This window comes from Ziziphus jujuba, chromosome 10 (genome assembly GCF_031755915.1).
Source record: "Ziziphus jujuba cultivar Dongzao chromosome 10, ASM3175591v1".
Classification (NCBI taxonomy): Eukaryota; Viridiplantae; Streptophyta; class Magnoliopsida; order Rosales; family Rhamnaceae; genus Ziziphus; species Ziziphus jujuba.
Genome location: NC_083388.1, coordinates 25,795,020 through 25,814,509, shown reverse-complemented (window position 1 = coordinate 25,814,509; position 19,490 = coordinate 25,795,020). Strand labels below are relative to the sequence as shown.

At 35.0% G+C, this 19,490-nt stretch overlaps 4 protein-coding genes across 5 annotated transcripts; 3 read left to right on the top strand and 1 right to left on the bottom strand.

The window, feature by feature from the left end:
* Positions 1-308: 308 nt before the first annotated feature.
* LOC107412388 (disease resistance protein RPV1-like) lies at positions 309-2,534 on the top strand. Of its 2 annotated transcripts, XR_009634464.1 has the most exons (3): positions 309-1,045; positions 1,187-2,274; positions 2,365-2,534. XR_009634464.1 is itself a non-coding variant. In XM_016020155.4 (2 exons), exons 1-2 carry the CDS (start codon positions 585-587, stop codon positions 1,965-1,967), a joined length of 1,242 nt encoding a protein of 413 aa, XP_015875641.2. In that variant the 5' UTR covers positions 309-584; the 3' UTR covers positions 1,968-2,534. The 2 variants fall into 2 exon arrangements, 1 of the variants encoding a protein (XP_015875641.2); XM_016020155.4 differs by having other exon boundaries at positions 1,187-2,534.
* A 146-nt stretch (positions 2,535-2,680) lies between these two features.
* On the top strand, positions 2,681-6,097 carry LOC132799640 (disease resistance protein RPP2B-like). Its single transcript, XM_060812005.1, has 2 exons — positions 2,681-3,768; positions 3,901-6,097. Exons 1-2 carry the CDS (start codon positions 3,322-3,324, stop codon positions 4,303-4,305), a joined length of 852 nt encoding a protein of 283 aa, XP_060667988.1. The 5' UTR covers positions 2,681-3,321; the 3' UTR covers positions 4,306-6,097.
* On the bottom strand, positions 5,910-9,079 carry LOC107412386 (GDT1-like protein 4). Its single transcript, XM_016020153.4, has 9 exons — positions 8,674-9,079; positions 8,517-8,582; positions 8,043-8,183; positions 7,800-7,898; positions 7,518-7,590; positions 6,998-7,083; positions 6,786-6,869; positions 6,525-6,584; positions 5,910-6,354 (listed from the first exon to the last, which is right to left on the bottom strand). The coding sequence occupies exons 1-9, from the start codon at positions 8,758-8,760 to the stop codon at positions 6,166-6,168; spliced, it is 885 nt and encodes a 294-aa protein (XP_015875639.2). The 5' UTR covers positions 8,761-9,079; the 3' UTR covers positions 5,910-6,165.
* A 3,020-nt stretch (positions 9,080-12,099) lies between these two features.
* On the top strand, positions 12,100-17,421 carry LOC107412390 (zinc finger CCCH domain-containing protein ZFN-like). Its single transcript, XM_016020159.4, has 7 exons — positions 12,100-12,569; positions 13,810-13,967; positions 14,399-14,461; positions 15,128-15,247; positions 15,574-15,864; positions 16,066-16,389; positions 16,831-17,421. Exons 1-7 carry the CDS (start codon positions 12,491-12,493, stop codon positions 17,107-17,109), a joined length of 1,314 nt encoding a protein of 437 aa, XP_015875645.2. The 5' UTR covers positions 12,100-12,490; the 3' UTR covers positions 17,110-17,421.
* Positions 17,422-19,490: the final 2,069 nt, after the last annotated feature.

Genomic DNA, 19,490 nt, shown 5'->3' with positions numbered 1-19,490 from the left:
TATAATAAATATTTTATTAGTCCATGGTGTGTATATATATATATATATATAATGGCTATAATGACACTAATTTGTTAAGTTGATCTAGCCCCCCATTGGACCTGCATTTTTATTTTCTTTTCGTAAATGATAATCAAAAAACAATTTCTTTGAAAAAAAGCCCTGCTTCGAAAATGAGTAAACAAACCAAAAATAAAAAGCACACAAATACACGCAGTGTACACTAATTTTGGTATAGAATATTATATAGATATTTTCCAGAAAAAGATTAAAAAGACATTAATTGTGGTGGGGGCCGCTAGATCCTTTTTTCACTGCAACTACTACAACGCGTTGAATTATTTGCGTTGCTGGGATGACCTTTGACAATGGCAGAATTTTCATCCCTGTACACTGTTGTGTGGTTCATGGAGATGGAGGTTGTAGGTACCCAGCCTTTTTCTTACTACAGAAGTAATTAGCCTCTGTAACCCTTTTCTCATCTCCTTCTCATCGCCAAAGACTTTCTCATTATACACCATCATATAGATAAAAGCTTTCCATTTTTTTAATTTGAGTTTTTGAGCCGTGTATGTACAACAGCCATGGCTTCTTCTTCTAAGTATGATGTATTTCTGAGTTTCAGAGGTGTTGATACTCGTGATAGTATCACCAGCCATCTTCATAGTGCTTTGGTAAGGAGAAAATTGGAGACCTACATAGACTGCAGAATTGAGAAAGGAGATGAAATCTCACCTGTCCTTCTCAAAGCAATCGAGGACTCAAAGCTCTCCATAATCATTTTCTCTGAAAACTATGCTGCTTCACCATGGTGTTTGGATGAATTGGTGCATATAATGGATTGCAAGAGAAGAATTGCACAATTTGTGATACCCATTTTCTACAAAATTGATCCATCAAGTGTACGGCAACAGAAGCAGAGTTATGCTACTGCTTTTGATGAACACAAAGTTCGTTTCATGGGGAATTCGGAGAAGCTTCAAAAGTGGAAAGATGCTTTGGCTCAAGCTGCCAATCTATCTGGCTTTGATTCGGCCACTATCAGGTACTATATTAATTTTGATTAACTTTCTAAAGCATGTATTTGTAGTGGCAATATATATATATATATATATGGATTCCGAAAATTGAATTTTATTATTATTCTTACTTACTCATATCATGTTCATGTGCTCCATATTTATAGGATTGAATCTGAATTGGTTGAGGCTGTAGTGAAAGATGTTTTGAACAAATTGAACCGTGAAACTTCTAGTGACTTAAAAGGTTTGGTTGGAATTGACAGACAGATTGAGCAAATTGAATCACTATTATGCATTGGTTCACAAGATGTTCGGATTATAGGTATTTGGGGCATAGGTGGTATAGGCAAGACTACACTCGCTGATGTTGTGTTTAACAAACTCTCTTCTCAATTTGAAGGTTACTTCTTTCTTGCAAATGTTAGGGAAGAATCAGAGAAACATGGATTAGATCATTTACGCAATAAACTTCTTTGGGGATTATTGGATGAAGAAAATATGAATTATGGCGCCCCATCTATAGGATATTTTGATAGAGAGAGGCTTCGTCGGAAAAGAGTTCTCGCTGTTCTTGATGATGTGAATGATATAAGCCAACTAGAATTTCTAGCAATAGCGAATGATCGGTTTGGCCTTGGAAGTAGAATCATTATTACCACTAGGGATGTGCAAGTGCTTAGAAATGTTGGAGCACAAGGAATGTACAAGGTTGAGGAATTGAACTTTGATGAAGCTCTCCATCTCTTTTGTTTGAATGCTTTCAAAAATGTCTCTCCACCAATAGAGTATACAACATTGTCGAGAAGAGTGATAAACTATGCTAAGGGCATTCCATTAGCTCTTAAAGTTTTGGGTTCGTTCCTTTATCAGAAGACGGAAGAAGAATGGGAAAGTGCATTGCAAAAACTGAAAAAGTTTCCTCATAAGGCAATTCAGATGTCTTGAGAATAACTTACGATGGACTAGAAGATGACACATTAGATATATTTTTTGATAAAGCATGTTTATACCTATTGGAGGAGAAATATTATGCAAAAAGAATAATAGAAGCATGTGGTTTCTATGTGGAAGTGGGATTAAGAGTTCTTAATGATATGTCACTCATAATGATAAGGGACAACAGTCTGCAGATGAATGACTTAATACAAGAAATGGGCTGGACAATTGTTCAAGAACAATCTGCTAAAGAGCCAGGAAACGAAGTAGGTTATGGATTGCAGACGATGCTTATCATGTTTTGAAATATAAAACAGTAAGAGGCACAGAACACACAAACTGGTTTTTGAATAAACATGTTTTTATGAGTTGATTCTTATTTACGTACTTTTGTCTTGATTACCAGAGAACTGCAGCAGCTGAAGGCATATTTCTAGGCAAGTCTAAATTTAGAACGTTAGACTTGAGTCATGGAGCCTTCTCAAAGATGTACAACCTAAGATTGCTCAAATTTTATGATTCTGAATTACATCTGATTGCTCAAATTTTATGATTCTGAATTACATCTGACTGTTAGGTATTATGTTTGCCTTCCTCAAAACCTTCGGTCTGTTACTGATGCTCTTGGATATCTCTATTGGGATGGATATCCTTCCAAATCTTTGCCAATAAAATTTTCCCCACACAATCTTGTTTGACCTTCTAGTTTTTTTTTTTTTTTTTTTTTAATTATTAAAAAAATAATAATAAAATAAAATAAATAAAACACACTTGCTCGTCATTTTTAATATATTCCCATTACAACATGCATGGTGGAAAGCGTAATTTTCTCCATTTTTACGGGGCTGAATTTCTGTAAAAGCCTCAAAATCCTTCCTAGTAGACCTTGTAAGATGAACTCCCTTCAATTCCTTAATTTACGGGGCTGCTTTTCTCTTGATAAGTTTCCAGAGCTTCCAAGATATATAACGGATTTACGTTTGGGTGGGACAGCCATAGAAGTAGTTCCTTCATCAGTTGAGTGCCTGTCTGCTCTTGATACTTTTCATTTGGATAATTGCAAAAAGCTTAAGAGTCTCCCAACTAGCATTTTTAAGTTGACATCTCTCCGGAATATTTCTCTCTCTGGTTGCTCAAATCTCAAGAACTTCCCTGAAATCTTGGAACCTATGGAACGTTTAAGGTTTCTTAATTTAAATCAAACAGCCCTCAAAGAGCTTCCCTCATCCATTGAAAATCTAGTTGGCCTTAAAATATTACTGCTTTATATGTGTGAAAACCTTGAGTTTGTCCCTGATAGCCTCTATAACCTGAATCGTCTTTAGTCCTTTCCAGCTGCATAAAACTTGAAAAGCTGCCTCCCATGTTGGCCGGTTTGTGCTCTTTGGTTGTACTTGATCTCAGCGATTGTAATTTGTTTGAAATCCCAAATCACCTCATTAGCTTATCTTCATTAGAAAGCTTAAATCTAAGTGGAACCATGATTGAAACCATACCTGCTAGCCTCAAACAAGTTTCCGGGATGTACGATCTAAACTTATCCAATTGCAAGAGACTTCAGTCTTTACCAGAGCTTCCATTTCTTATTTATAACTTTGATGCACATGGATGCGCATCACTGGAAAGTGTTTCAAGGACTGCATTCACAGACAGATTGGACAAATATCAAATTCGTAATCGCTATGAGGAATTTGCACTTTCTAACTGCCTGAATTTGGATCAAAATGGATGGAGCAACGTAGTGACTGATGCAAGGCTCAGAATCGTGCGCAGCGCAACTGCTTCATTATTGCTTAAAGATGACAATTATGTATGTTCCTCACTTTATCACTGTCTTAATAGTTAGAAATGAATGTGTGAATTCCTCTGTTCTATAACAGAGCAGATGGTCCTTTTTCAGACTTAAACATATCATTTGATGACTTACACGTCAATGATTCAGGAATCTCGTCGAACGCCTTCAGTTACTATTCTCTGGCAGGGAAATGAAATTCCAAAATGGTTCAACTACCAGAATGAGGGGTCATCAATACATATCAAGCTTCCTCCAAATTGGTGTGACATAAACTTCCTTGGTTTTGCAGTATGTATAAACTTCCTTGGTTTTGCAGTATGTATGGTTGTTTCATTCAACAACTGCACCGGAGAATGGGATTTGCATTTTCGCTGTGAATCCCAGTTCAAATCAGACTCAGGCGAAAGCTATGAATCAAACTGTTGTTTGTATGGTTGGGGTCGGGGGAAGAGTAGAACCAGAGTAATCAACTCGGACCATGTGTTGATGTGGTATGACTTGCGTTTGTATATTAATGCTGTAAAAGAAAAAGAAGGAAAAAAATTTGTCTGAGGCATCATTTAACTTCAACCCTGTGGATGATATTCATGAAGCTCTTAGATCCGAACCTGTCAACTTTAGCAATGTGAAGGTGAAAAAATGTGGGGTATGCCTGTTATATGCTGAAGCTTATGAGAAATCTGATTCTGAAGTAGAAGACAGCTCAAAAACTAAGAGATGTTGAGATGAGTTTGAAGGGAATGGTGATGGAACTCTCATCTCTGAAAAGGAAGGAGATGAACCACATCCTAAGAGAATTTGAAAGAAAATCTTTTTCATAGGATGTGTTAGTAGATGGTGTGCTATTGGCAAGAAGTTAAAGCTATGTAATTAATGTATGTTATAATATGTGGATAAAACAGTGTGTTTTGGTATTTGGCAGCTGTTAATTTGTTGTATGTGCTGTGAATGTTAATTTGTGGTTTATAGTTAACAAGATCTTTTCTATAAATGTTTTTGTTGTGGTTATTGGGTGTGAAGTGTAAAAGAAACAATTTGACAAATAGAAACTGGGTTGTAGTAGGACTTGGCAAAGTTTTTTTTCTGTTTGACCTTCTACTTTTCATAATCAGTCTTCTTATATTTCTTGAGGGATCTGCAGGACAACTACTTTCTTTTTGGGAGCTTTTCATTTCTTTCAATCTCATTTCATAACATATGTGTGCAGATATCGTGTTTGATAAGTAAATGTAAATGCAAAAGTAACTCCAGAATACAACGTATTTACCAAAAACAGTCAAGATTCTACCAAGTAGAAATTGTGTTTGTCTTCTTGTCTCACTAGACGACAACTTGATTTTACCAACCACCAGGAATCCCACACACACGGTTCCTCAAAAGTGCATACTCGCCTAATCACATTTTGGGCATCTGACCACCACAACACATTAGACCATTCTTGATTTTCTGCCACCTTAGACACCCATAGCAGAGCCTTAAGGCTCTGCCATTGCGGATGTTTCCTCGTTTGCCACTGCATCTACATTGATCGCTATCCAAACCATCTCCCCCTCCATAGATCCAAAACTTGCTGCCACCATCTGAGGCATGTCCTTCTTTCCTTTGAAAATGCTTTCATTTCTCATGTGCAAGATAGAGTAGAACAGAGAGACCCTGTTTGCTTGAGCAACGTGAACGTGAAAAAATGTGGGGTAAACCTGTTATATGCTCAAGATGCTGAAAAAATATGGTTCAGAAGTAGAAGCCAACTCCAAAACTAAGAGATGCCGGGATGAGTGGGCCAAGCGGTGATGGAACTCGCATCTCTGGAAAGCAAGGAGATGAACGGCGTTCTAAGATAACTGAAAGCAAATCATTTTCGAGGCCATCTTTTCAGTCCCTTTGATTTTTAGAACCAGAAGCAGGACAATTTTCATGTCAAGTAAACCATTTCTAATCATTTTGGTTTTACTTGGCTATTTTGGTAAAATCAAAACCAATTTTCATCGGTCTCTTTTCATTCTTTTCCTTCTTTTTTTTTTTTGGATAAATTCTTTTGTTTTCATGTTTAACTGCTGGGAAAATTGCAGTGCTTGTTATGACTATATTTATCAATAAATGATGTAAATAAACATTATTGTAAAAATAATAATAAATAAAAGGTTAACAAGTGCAAGTAAAATTTGGAGGAAAGCCATTAATATATTTCTATAAATGCTAACATTTTACAAATGAATAAGCAAAAAATATGGCATTAACCAGTTCGTAGTGAACCTATCCTATCACAGACTTGCAGGGAATGAGTAACAAAAAGACCCAAAAAAAAAAAAAAAAAAAAAAAAAAAAAAACACAAAAAAACAAAAACGAAAGGAAATACTGAAGTGAAGAGCATTGATGCTCCAAAAGAATCAGGTTAGCCTACAACATCACGCTTACATGGGAGGATAGAAATAGGAAGACAAGGAAAATCCAAGAAAAAGTAGGCCTCCAATTGTAGCTACTGTGCCTTGGGAGATTTTGGACGCCAGCATGCTCCCCCCAACTACAGCCACGGATGTACAAATGGTGTGTCCCAGCGTTGCCCCTACAGCAACTCCAATTGCATTTTTGTGTGTTGCCAGCTGCAGAATCAAAGTTATTGGTATTAAAACAAAGTTAATTGAAGCCCAAATATGTCTCCACCAAATGACTGAAAGGAGAAATTCAGTTACAGTTTCAGCAACGAGAATTTCTCTTGGCCAAATATTAACGAAAATTTATACATTAAAAGAGGAAAAACATGGTCTCTTACAGCAATTGTTGCTATTTGGCTACGATCACCCCATTCGGCTAGAAATGTCAAAACAAATGACTGCAAAAGAGCATAATACAACAATGTCAGTCAACATAAGAATGCACAAGAAAAATGAATAGACGTCTCACTGCACAAACCAATTCTAAATGACACATCTCCCCAGCAAGAAATTACAATAAATGTGTTATGGTCCATAAGCAGCAAACTAAAATAAATTAAGGAGAAAGAATGCACAAATAATCAATGCAAAAAGCATACCTCCAAAAATATTGGTGTACAAAATCTGGAAAAGAAGCGCCTAAAGCTTGTCTTTCCTTGACCACCCTCGAGTTTCTCCTCAACCTAGTACGAAGTTCAGTGACAAACCGAATTAGACCCGAAAAAATAGAAGAAGCTTAAGTGCTTGTATGTGCAGACTAAAGACACCGTCATTCAAAAAGTGATTTGATAGATTAGTGCAGAATACATACTTCTTCCATTTCTTTTTTCTGGGATGCTTTTGAATCTGATCTCCAAGCAATGTAAAGCAACCGCAATCCAAAAAATGCATAGAGGACTGTAAATCAAAGAAAGTGCAGTGTGGAGGTTCATCTTAACTTTAAAAGGGCCAGAACAATCATAATATTAATCATAATATCGACATTTGTGTGCAGGATGTAAAGCACAACCAATATAGTGCAATGTAAAATCTAAGTCTTAAAAAGGAACATAAAACCACATATGACTCAAATTTTGGTAATCACTAACCAGGAAGCAGTCAATATACATACTCTAAATTGACTTACATGAACAACAACGTAATCCGTAGGAAAAAAGGCTCAATAACAAAAATTTGGGCAATTTAAAGCATGAAAATTAATAACCCAACTCAAAATCACATAACAAAATATCATGTCCAGACCAGATAAGCATGATTTGGAAAACCATGTAATTAGACAGACAAGAATAAAATTGCTCAGGACTGCATATCAGAAAGAATGGGCATTGTACCTGTAGCTGCATTATTTGTATGCTTCCTGGATATCAAATTTGGCACAATCCTACCCAGCCCAGTGGAAAGTACCTAATTGACGCGTACAACTTTAATCTTAATTACTTCAAGAATAAGAGAAAGAGCACCAAGTGCTCCATAATTGCTGAAACCATTCCATAATGACAGTATGCGGATGCATTGCATCATTAGAAGCACGATAAGAGAGAATAAACATAAAAGAAAACAGAATGTGATGCTTGTTAACAGTGGCCAGATGAGAGAGAGTATGAATTGCTTACTGTCATTACAACCAAGGCACTAAGTGCACCGGATAAAACAATTGACTTAGGGTGTCGCATTGCCATAAGAGCTGCTATTATAAATGTCTCATCTCCAATCTAGCAGCATCATTGTCAAGGAAATAAAAATAAATATAATACAAACTGAAGAATACAATATCTTGTAATTTTCAAACAATTTAAATAAGCAACTACTTGTAGTCCTTAGTCATTCATGATATTGAAAATTGTACATTCACATACCTCGCTAACCATAATCATGGAAAAGCTTGCTACAAACGCATCAAAAACTCCAAGACCAGAGTCCACGTTCAGACCAAAAGCAACAACATCGACATCACTCTTGTCTCCAATAGCATCCCTCTCAAGGTCTCTCAAATTGATCTATACATAGACATTAACACACACAACTACATCAAAACCATTAAAAAAATCATCTCAAAGCAGTAACTGGGCTGTACCCACGGAAGAAAATTAAACTAATTTTTCTTTTTTATTTTCGTTCAGTTGAGACGGGCTTCAAATATCAAAATAGCTATATCAAAATCCTCTTCTTTTTTGGTAAACCAAAAAAAAATAATGACTTTCTACAGCACAAAAACGAATTAGGTGAAAGGAAACACATAAAAAATAACAAATTTTCTCTCTATTTTCCTCATAAATCTTCTCAGCAACCAAACATATTGTTGAGAGGGAGTGAAAAAAACGAAACTTTACCTTGCTGCGACGGCTCAGATCTTTGGATCCATTGGTTAATTCTTCCTCATTTTCCACCAAAGAATCCTGCAATTCATCTTTATCAATATGAGTATAAATGCTAAACCTTGTTCTTTTTCTACTTATAGACAATAACATAGGGGAAAGGGAGAGCCACCTGACCGGAGACGGTGAAAACGAGCAGAAGAATGAGAAGGAAGACAGATAAAGCGCTTCTTCTGGGGAAAATGAAACGCAAATCCATTATAAAACCCCTTCAATCTGCAAAAACTTTTTGAGCGTTTGCCGAGGAAGAAAATCACAGAAGCGTGGTAACAGATGGTGGAGAAAAAGTGAAAACTTTTTTTCCTTTTTGGGGGGAAATTTGATCTAAAAAGTGGATCTAATAGAGATATAGATCTAGAAGAGACCCGTTACTGCGATTGTACGGAATGCGAGCAAAATCGCTGAGATCTCAGGCAAAGAGAGATCTTGCGTCAGAGCGAAGATCTCCAAAAACTTTACTCTGCAAAGTGTTCGCATATTATACACAGCGAAGAAACAAGTTGATTTCTTTTACTCGCTGTTTCCAGCTTTGACCAAATTGAAACATTAGTGGGTTTTTTTTTTTTTTAATATATTTTATTATTTTAATTCGTAAAAGCAAAGGCAATTTTTTATTTTAATCAAAATTTATTGTTCTATTTTTATTACTTCAGACAAGTTTAACAAATTTCAAGTATAACTGAGGTTTTTTTTTTGGGTAAACTTATTTCTTTATTTTTGTAAGTAATAATAATGAACATATTATGACAATATTAAATATCATAATAGAAGATATAAAAATTTTAACATAGATTAATTTTTAAAAAGAAAATGCATTTTGTTATATGAAATAATAATAATAACAATAATAATAAATGTTATGGAAATATGGAATTTTATGTAGATATATATACTATTCAAATCCATGTAGGCTTATAGTTCTAAAGATTGAGTGCTTTTCTCCATTTTTATAAAAATATAAATTCGATTCACAAAAATTAAAAATAAATTTTGAATAATTTGTAAAATAAAATTTTATAAAAAAAATCCATATAGCCCTATTTTATCCAAAATATATATATATATATATATATCCATGGAGGCCTATATTGAAAGTTTTCTATTCCTCCACCTAAAGCACATTATTTGTATTAGTAATAGTAAAACCTCATTTTTATCTATGTCCGAATGGGTGGGTGCATAAACAATGTATGGATGATTATCGTTTCCTCACTATTTTTATTTTCTTTTTCTGTGGCTATATCTCTATCTTGTTTATAATGCTTTATTTTATTATTATTTGAGTTGCTACATCTTTATTTCGTTTATATTGCTTTATACTATTACTATTTGTATTTCCACCAATAGTATAAGTTAGTGGATACGTAAACGGTAAAACTACCATTACAACATCAATTTCATAACCAAAAAATAAAAAAAATAAATTCGTAACCATAAAATAAAAGCACTTTAACTTTTCTACATATACTTGTCAAATCAAGCATTTGTTATATTCAAAAAAAAAAAAAAAATCAAGCAATTGTTAATGAATTAATAACAGGACATGATGGACCTCTAAATATAAAAGCAATGTATTAGAAGAAAAAAAATTAAATCATAAGGCAATGATAATAAGAATTCAAATTCTTGTCCCACCTTCATGATTTATGATATGTCACTCAAAAAATTGATCAACCTTTAAAACATGAAATCTCATTTTGACTAGTACCTGTTTGGCTCATCATCACTTTAATTACAAAAACTTTTGAGCGGTCCTGTACACTCCTTTTCCCATCTATAACATCAATACCCATTCTCTTCAATTTAATTACAAAGATGTTGATTTTTCTTCTTTCAATTTTTTCGAGGTTGTACGAGGATCTAGTTTGTATTAGGTAGTATCAGAAAATGCAATGGTCAAGGAGGGTCAATCCGGTAAATTCAACAAACAATTCCCACCAAAGCTTCAGGAGATTCTAAAAAAAAATACCAGAAATCATTGGAGGCTTCCAAACGTAGGGCTGTAATGCGATTATCTTTTGATCCCTTAAACAATGCCCACAAAAAATAAAAGTAGAATTGTGAAAAAGAAAGACAATCTGAGCCAAACCCATAAACCCGATTACCCGACCCGATTATACACCAAAACCCACCCACTCCTCGAGACAGTGCGTGCGGTATTCCGCCACTTTTACATTATCAAAGCAACCACCCGCTTCTTACGTTTCCTTCCCAACGGTATCCTCGTGTTCCCACCAAATTCCTTATTTCCTTTTTCCTTTAACCACTTCCCACTTCGTATTTTACTATTTCCACTCCACGAGATTCATATACTTTCTTCTTTTTTCTTTTTTCTTTTTTTAATTTTATATTTTGTAAATTTGTTAGAAATTATTTTTTTTTTTGTTCCCTTATATTGTGTAAATAATAGTCTTACTATATTTTGTTTGATTGTAACCCTTTATAATAAAGGTAACTATAGATAGACAGTCACAATTTATTTGTATAGAACAAAATAATCACAACTAACACACTGTTGCACATTTATGTGTAGATATAATATTAGAAGTCAAAACTCAAAACCAAAAATAGAATTGCCATTTCATTTCTTCATATTTATAATTCTTTTTATAGTGATTGGCATTTATACAGACGCGTTTTCTCTTCTAACAATTAACCAGGGTAAAACCTTTTGTAATTTCTTTTCAAAGAAAAAACGTTTAACTATAATAGATTACATTTATGATGGAAGGAAAACTTTTTCTAGAAAACCCCATCTTTCTTTTATTAGTTTTTACGATTATTTTTTTATACTAAAAGAAATTATTTTTATTGTTGCATTAATTTTAAAGAGCTAGTTAGAATGTATCAATCATAGGTTGCAAACTAATCTCTATCAAAGCAAAGTCATCGATATCTGATGGATGCAACGAGAATGAATATGAGTAAATTGATTTCGTAAATAGCGTAAGCCTATAAGAAAACCAAATCTGAATGTGAAATTGTAATTTTGAATTTTTCATTCTAACAAAAAAGTCAACTTTAATATGTCAAAAAAAAAAAAAAAAACAGAAGGAAAAGAAACAGTAGTTACCGACTGGAGAATATTAAAAAAAATAAAATAAAAAAAGAAAAACGTGGAAATAGTAAAAGCAGTTATAAGAAGCGGTCCGAGTTTCTGTTACCCGGGGTTTGAAATAAAGCCCAAGAGCAGAGAAGGGTAAAGAAACCCACTCGCGATGTGGATCTACCACGTGTCGAATAAAGAAATGAAATCGGATTGACGTCAAACAAAAATGCTAAAGTACGAATAAGAAACGCATAAAGGTAAACAACGGCAGCAGGAGAGAGCGAGTAGAGAAAAAGACGTAGACGAGAGAGTGAGAAAAAACTGTGTCGTTTGGTTTAGTCCCAAAACGCGGGGTGAAAAAGCAGAGCCAATTTGCCAAAGATGACTGGGAGAGAGAGAGAGAGAGAGAGAGTGTGTGTGTGTGTGTGTGTGTGTGTGTTTGTGTGGGTTTTGGGTCAGGAAGGGGTGGGGTGGGGGGGTACGGGGAGAGAAGAGGAGATGGTTCGTTTGGTTGGTTTTTATTCCCTCTTCTCGTTTGTGGAGAGGAGAACACACCGCTATTTTCTCTCTCTTGCTTTCTCTCTCTAAACAAAACACACACAAAAACGCACTTTCTCTCTCTAAACAAAAAAGAAAAAGAAAAACACATTCACTTTCTCTCTCTAAAACCAAAAAAAAAAAAAAAACAACAACAATTCCTCCTCTCCATTTCTTCTTCCTTCTCATCTCTGTGAATTCTCTCAGTTTTAATATTATTGATTTTGATCGTTGCCGGTGTGGGGGATTCTGGTAGAGTGACGACGGTGGGGGAGGGGAGGAGGGATGAATGGGAATTCCGGCGAGAGGATTTCTGGAGTGACGGCATGGTGACCGGGAATACATGGAATTCGATGCTGGAATTCCGATGTCCCTAGCGGCCGTGACTGAGGCTCCCTCGCTGTCACCTTCCTTGAGCCAAGGTCTCACTCTCTCTTTTTCTCTCTTTCTTAAAATATTTGTTAGCTTCATTTTTTTTTTTTTTTTTTTTTTTTGGTTCGCATTGTTTTCTCTGATTTTATATATATGCTTTTTTACTTTTTGACATTGTTTTCCGTTGTTGCCAATTCTCAAACCATCACTTTTGTGAATAGTCCACTTTGTCCCTTCCTTTGATGAATTTGGGTTTGATCAGTGTTCAAAATCTTCCATATACTGCCAGTTTCGTTTCCATGTGATTCGAATTTCAGTATTCGTTGATTTTCTGTTCTTCAGAACTCGCAGATTGCTGAGAATTTGTCGAAGTTTTGTCGTTTTGAAACTAAAACATTGTTGTGCTTCAGTTTTTATCTCGTTCTGGAATCTGGATAGGTTTTGGAACAATCTTCTTAATAATATATCTGTATATATATATATATATATTTTATTTTTTTTGGCTCTCAGCTACTACATGAAAGGATTTGGAATTGTTCAATGCGGAAATGTACAAATTTCAATTTCAGCGAGAGTTTTTTTTTATTTTTATCCTTTAATACAAGGATTTTGTGACAGAGCTAGGAAAGCTTGATCGCGAGAAAAATTTGTTTTAATTTGATGTTACTTATATCTGTTTTTTTCTTTCTCGGATTTGGTGGACCATGATCTGATTGTTGCCATCGGAAAGAGAAAGCCCGAAAATTTTTGAAATTTTCAAAAGTCATAGTTTTCATATTGTTTGCGATAGTAGGAAAAAAAAAATTAAAAAAAAAACTTTACTTTAATACTTTTTCTTTTTAAAATTAATAAAAAGAAGGAGCGTTTCTACTTAAGGTAAAATGAAGGCGTGCTTCACAAAATGTGAAAAATTAAACTTTTTTTTTTCTTCAACTATTTTTTTCACAAAACAATAACCGAAGCTTATACAGTAGTGACATAGTTCTGCATTCAAGGCATTCACTTTTGAGTGATTCTACGTCTACTTCATTTTTATTTATTTATTTATTTATGTTTTCCTGTAGATTACTGTGTGGTAAAAGTTAAAAATTTATATGCATTCCCAAATATTAGGGTTGTTACGGAGTGGGAAGAAGAGGGGTTGATAGTTAAGCTTGAAATGGTAGATTATATTTGAGCCAATATGACAATTTATGTAAATTATGTCTTTGGAAAGTACTACACAGTTAGTCATGTTAGGTTCTTATTATGATTTATGTCCTAGACTTACTCATTCTTGCATTATTTCAGATGCAATGTGGCAAATGAATTTGAGATCAAGTGAAACAATGGATTCTGGGCCCTATCCTGAACGACCTGGAGAGCCAGATTGTTCTTATTACATCAGAACAGGCCTTTGTAGATTTGGTGCGACATGTCGCTTTAATCACCCACCTAACAGGAAGCTGGTATAACTGCAGCATGTTTGGAAATATCCTTGTGAACTCAGATTTAATTACATATGTGCGATGATATTGGCATATCAAAAAAGTTTATAAATATTTTACGCGTACTTGTATCATTTCTACATTTGTTTTTCTTTTGTTATATTGAACATATGCTTGTCTCTTCTGAATTGCGGGGGGAAAGAAATTAGCCTTCTGACTTATCTGGTTCAGCAGTTAAAAAACTCATTAACATTTATTGCTAATATAAACACACGGACTCTCCTCTGCATACTGCTTATGCTTTTTGGCACTATAATGTATCTCATGTAGAGTGCCATTAATGCCTATTGCAGTGAAAGTTTGGCTCTGTTGTTTTGAATATATTCACCTTGACATCCTTTTGGTATTTTGGGTAATTCAATGGCTAAACTGATCATTTTGTTTTCCTTTAGGCTATTGCTACTGCAAGGATGAAAGGGGAGTTCCCGGAAAGAATGGGACAACCTGAATGTCAGGCACGTGTTTTTTCTTAATTCCTGGCATAAATAGCAGAGTCACTTGTTGAATATCTAATAAACATGGAGAATCAGAATAGAACACTTGGCAACCCATAATATAGAGTAGATAGTCCCTCTGTTAGATGGTGCAGACTACAGATATGTCCAACATTATTACTATGATTTTGATAGGATACGACCAGTATTATTTAGAGTTAGACAGTTTATTTAGAACTTTGGAATTAAAATTTATCTGCCATGGAACAGTTTACCAATATGCACAGCATCAGCTTATTGTCTAGTGTCTACAATAGCTATGTTGTGCTTTGTACTTCTATCACATGTGCTTCATTCTTTAATACAGTGTTACTATATATTATTTATGAAACTGTCTATTATAAAATGAAAGTTTATAGCATGAGCATCTGATGTCAAGATGAATGAGAATTTATATCACCATACTATATTCTCAATAGCTAGGTTGGTAGTTGAAAAATCATGCTTAATGTTCTAATGTCTTATTTTGTCATGTTAACTCTTTCGAACTTCCTTGATAAAAAAATTCCAATAGAAGCTGTACAATTTCTTTTAATGTACCTTATTTCATGTATGAGTCTCTGTTTCCTCTTATTTTCTTTAAATTTCTATTGACCATGCTAATGATCTTGTTGAACTACCCTCCAGTACTACCTGAAGACAGGAACTTGCAAGTTTGGAGCAACATGCAAGTTTCATCATCCTAGAGACAAAGCGGGGATTGCTGGAAGAGTTTCCTTAAATACTTCAGGCTATCCACTTCGTCCGGTTCGAATTTTATATTTCTCTGACTTGTTTATATATGAATTGATTTACCTGGTTAATAGGTTTCTGGCACATTATAGCCTCTTATGTTTGATTATTGTTTCTTGCCGTATTGAATGTTTAAAACGTTGATTAGTTGCTGTACAGTATATATACAGGTTAGGGATAGAAAGAAAAGAGAATAATTATGGATACATGTTATGATGACATCACTCAATATTTTGCTGTAACATATAGAATAGCCATTCTGGTTGTATCATTATGCTTCTTAGGTTTGATGAAATAAAATTGATTTTTATTTTTTTTGGTTTCCCCTTTATTTAATGCAGAATGAAACTGAATGTGCCTATTATTTAAGAACTGGACAATGCAAGTTTGGAAGCACTTGTAAATTCCACCATCCACAACCAAATAATATGATGGTTTCAATGCGTGGCTCCCCCGTATATACTACTGTCCCTTCTCCTACCGCTCCTGGGCAACAATCATATCCAGGAGGAATTACAAACTGGTCTAGAGCTTCTTTTATTCCAAGTCCACGCTGGCAAGGTCCATCGAGTTATCCACCTCTAATCTTACCTCAGGGAGTCGTGTCAGTCCCTGGCTGGAATGCATATGGTGTAAGCTTTAGTGCACCCTTTATTGCAAAATACTTCCTATTTGTTGAGAGAAAGCAGGGATATTTCAAAATAACTTGACTTCTCTTCATGGAGGGATGTCATTCATATTGCTCAGTGTTTGGTAGCATGGCACTATATCTGCTTTACAAAACTTCTTAACCACTGAAAAGTATCAATCTTATTGGATAATCATTTTTTCAGGGTCAGCTGGGGTCAGTATCGTCTTCAGAAAATCAGCAAATAGCTGGAAATAGTCCAATCTATGGAACTCCGCGCCAGAGTGAACAAAATGCAGCATCCCAAGGGACATTTTCTCAATACCGTTCTAGCTCTGTACCTGTAGGGTTCTATGCATTACAGAGGGAAAATGTTTTCCCTGAGAGACCTGGCCAGCCTGAGTGCCAGTTTTACATGAAGACCGGAGATTGTAAGTTTGGAGCAGTTTGTAGATTCCATCATCCTAGAGAGAGGCTAATTCCTGTTCCAGACTGTGTCTTGAGTCCAATAGGCCTTCCTCTACGACCGGTGAGTTATTTTTTCAGTGGCATTTGTCTTACACTGTAAATATGGACTTTCTGCTGGTATTGTCATACTTTTGGAGTTTCTTTTGTTCAATATTTTATGGTTCTTTCATAAAGTCTTGCACTGGAGTTGCTCTTCGGTTTCTGAATTGATTCTGAAAACCTTCCACTATCTCCCTCCTCTATCTCACAATATCATATGTGAGCTACGGGCCCCGCTTTGACATGATTGTTTGACATACTCCAAAATGCAAGGCGTAGGAAAATTTTTCTTATAAATACAGTGGTCCCTAGCAAGGGCTAGCATGTGGCTGAAGTAATTGTATTAAATTCCCAAAAATCTTTTTTCAGAAATGTTTATGTGCACTGTAGTGTTAAAAACGTATTTATAGTACAGCTCTGGATGATTTGGTGCATAACAGACATTGCGGTTAATTTTCAACAGGGAGAACCTTTGTGCATCTTCTATTATCGTTATGGCATCTGCAAGTTTGGTCCAAGTTGCAAGTTTGACCATCCTATGGGTATTTTCACGTACAATCTCTCTACAACTTCTTCGACTGATACCCCAGTGCGGCGTTTGTTGGGCTCATCATCAGGGACTGCTGCATTAAATTTATCATCGGAAGGACTTGTTGAAGCAGGATCAAAGCCGCGGAGACTTTCACTATCGGAGCCCAGACAGATGTCTTCTGGTGACGAGAATACTGAGACAGAGGGCTGAACGTGCTTCAAGAAATGAGCCATTTACTTTTTACAATCTTTTGGGAGATAAACAAGAGTTATGTGTAAATTCATTTCCAATTACTGGAGATGTACAGAATTCATGTAAAGTTGATTCTGTTCTTCTGAAAATACATTTCAGTTGACAGACTCAACTTTCTGATTTTCATAATGCTGCATTGTATAAAATCTGCAAATATTGTCACATTTGGTCAAACCCAATGTGAACATTTCATCTGTTCCAAAGCCTCATTTTCTTGTTTCCTGATTTATTTTCACCAGTGTTATATGTAAAAAGCATTTGTTTTGCTAATTTTGATGGCCTCAGTCTCGCTTTACAGTGAATCTCCATTCTAGTTGCCCAGGTTTGAGATGCCCTCTTCATGTTAACCCTCTTCCTCTATAGAGTTCATAATCATCACTAGCTTCCTGTTCAACCTCTGATGCCTGTAAATTATAGTGTTGGTTCCTGTTATTAAAGAATTCTTAGTAATTATTCCCTACATAATGTGCTGCAAAATTTTGTCTTGCAGAAGTCAATATGGGCCAGTGTTGGTTTGAGGAATACGTGACTGAGGCAGCAGAGAAGGGAATTTGAGATGCTCATGTTCTCATCCAGTGCAGTTTTTTGAAGTTTCCAAACTATAAAGGTAATCTTTCTTGTACAAATTTACTTAGTTGGCTTCAATTTGTGAGTTTTCAAATAAATAATTTTGCAAGATCAAATAAGACCTAGAAATATCCTCTAGTCCCATTTTAGAAATCATTTGAATTTTAGGTATACCATTATCATTGGCAAGTCTGGTTCACTTTCTGGTTTTACTTTAGCAACAGCTATGTCATTTCGAAGTTTAACTGTAAACTTTCAACTATTATGTTACTGCCTCTTTAGTTTTTTGCCTTTTGAGTCATTTTACAGGCCCTTACATTTTTTTAGTTAATACCATCAAAGTTAGATAACAGTTCCTTGAGCCTGGATCAATATCAGAAAAAACAAAGAGAAAAGAAAGCTAGTCAGGACAAAGCCAACTATGAAAGCATAGGCCAAGCTCAGCTTGAGAAAGTTTCGACTTTCAACTACTATGCATCGATAATATTTAGAGAAGAGTAAGAAACCCCAACTAACTAGCAAGGCAATTGTTGTTGTTCCCTCAACTGCCATTTTATGCACTAAAAAGAATTAGCCTGGATGGGAATCATTCCAAAGATGTTCTTGTTATCACAGACGATCAATGGCTTTACATGGGAAGCTTCTTCTTTTCTATTGCTGAGGTAATTATTTTGGGGTTAGGTTTGCACGTTACGCATTAAATTAAGTTTGATGTTGGCTGTTGTTTTGTAGCTCCCTTGGCTAGGACAGCCATGGTAGCAAGTGGAGGTAATGATTCTCCTGAAGCTTCAAAGAGAATGTCATATTTAGATAAATTTCAAAATTTGTGGGTACATTTCGATAATCATTATGTTGCTTTTTTTCTTTTTTTTTTTTTTGGGAGTTGCATGGCATATATGTGTGTAAATTGGAAGTTTCACAACAAAAATCCACTCTCTTTTAGGAACAGTAAGTAATCTTTTCAACGGGTCTCCTGGTAAACCACAGTTTGGGTGGTAATGTTATTAATTTTTCTGAAGTCAAATTCAGATTAGAATTTAAGCCTTCTAAAGGATTTTATCAAGCAAAAGAGAAAAGAGGGTGGGGGGCGGCCGCCGTGGGGTGTGCGTGGGGAGGGAAAACATTATTATTATTTTTTTTAAGTGAAAAATTACACAGATTAAGAATTTGGACTTGCAGCTGAAATATCAGAAAAATTGAAAGAAATTCCCACTTATAATAGCATGAATTATCACAGTGACCAAGAGCTATCAACATTGTTGGATAACCATTCATAAAAAAACAATAATAATAATAATAAAGTCATTGTTGGATATCCACCATTAAATTGATAGCAGGTTTCAGCGTGGTATAATAATTTGAAGACAATAAAGTAGCTTGTATTGTACCCTTCAATTCATAATGTGCAATTAAATATACCACCAAATCAGTAAGTGCCCAAATTATGGGATTAGAGAAAATCATGGGCCAGACCAACTACTGTAAGGTCGCATTTATTGCCTGGGCCAGGCCCACTCTGGAATTTAGCCCAATTGGATTGGTATTTCCATCAGGTGGGTCAAAAAACTTGGATTACAAAGAAAAAGACATATACAAGTTAGGACCCATGATTTAAAAGAAGCAATAGTTTAGTTTTTGTTTTTATTTAAAAGGCAAAAGTTATATTTTCAGCTTTTGCTTCTATCATACAATCTGGACTCTACAAAATCAGAGTATAACATATTAACACTCATACATAGATCTGGAAATAAGAACTTTTTCTTATAATTTAT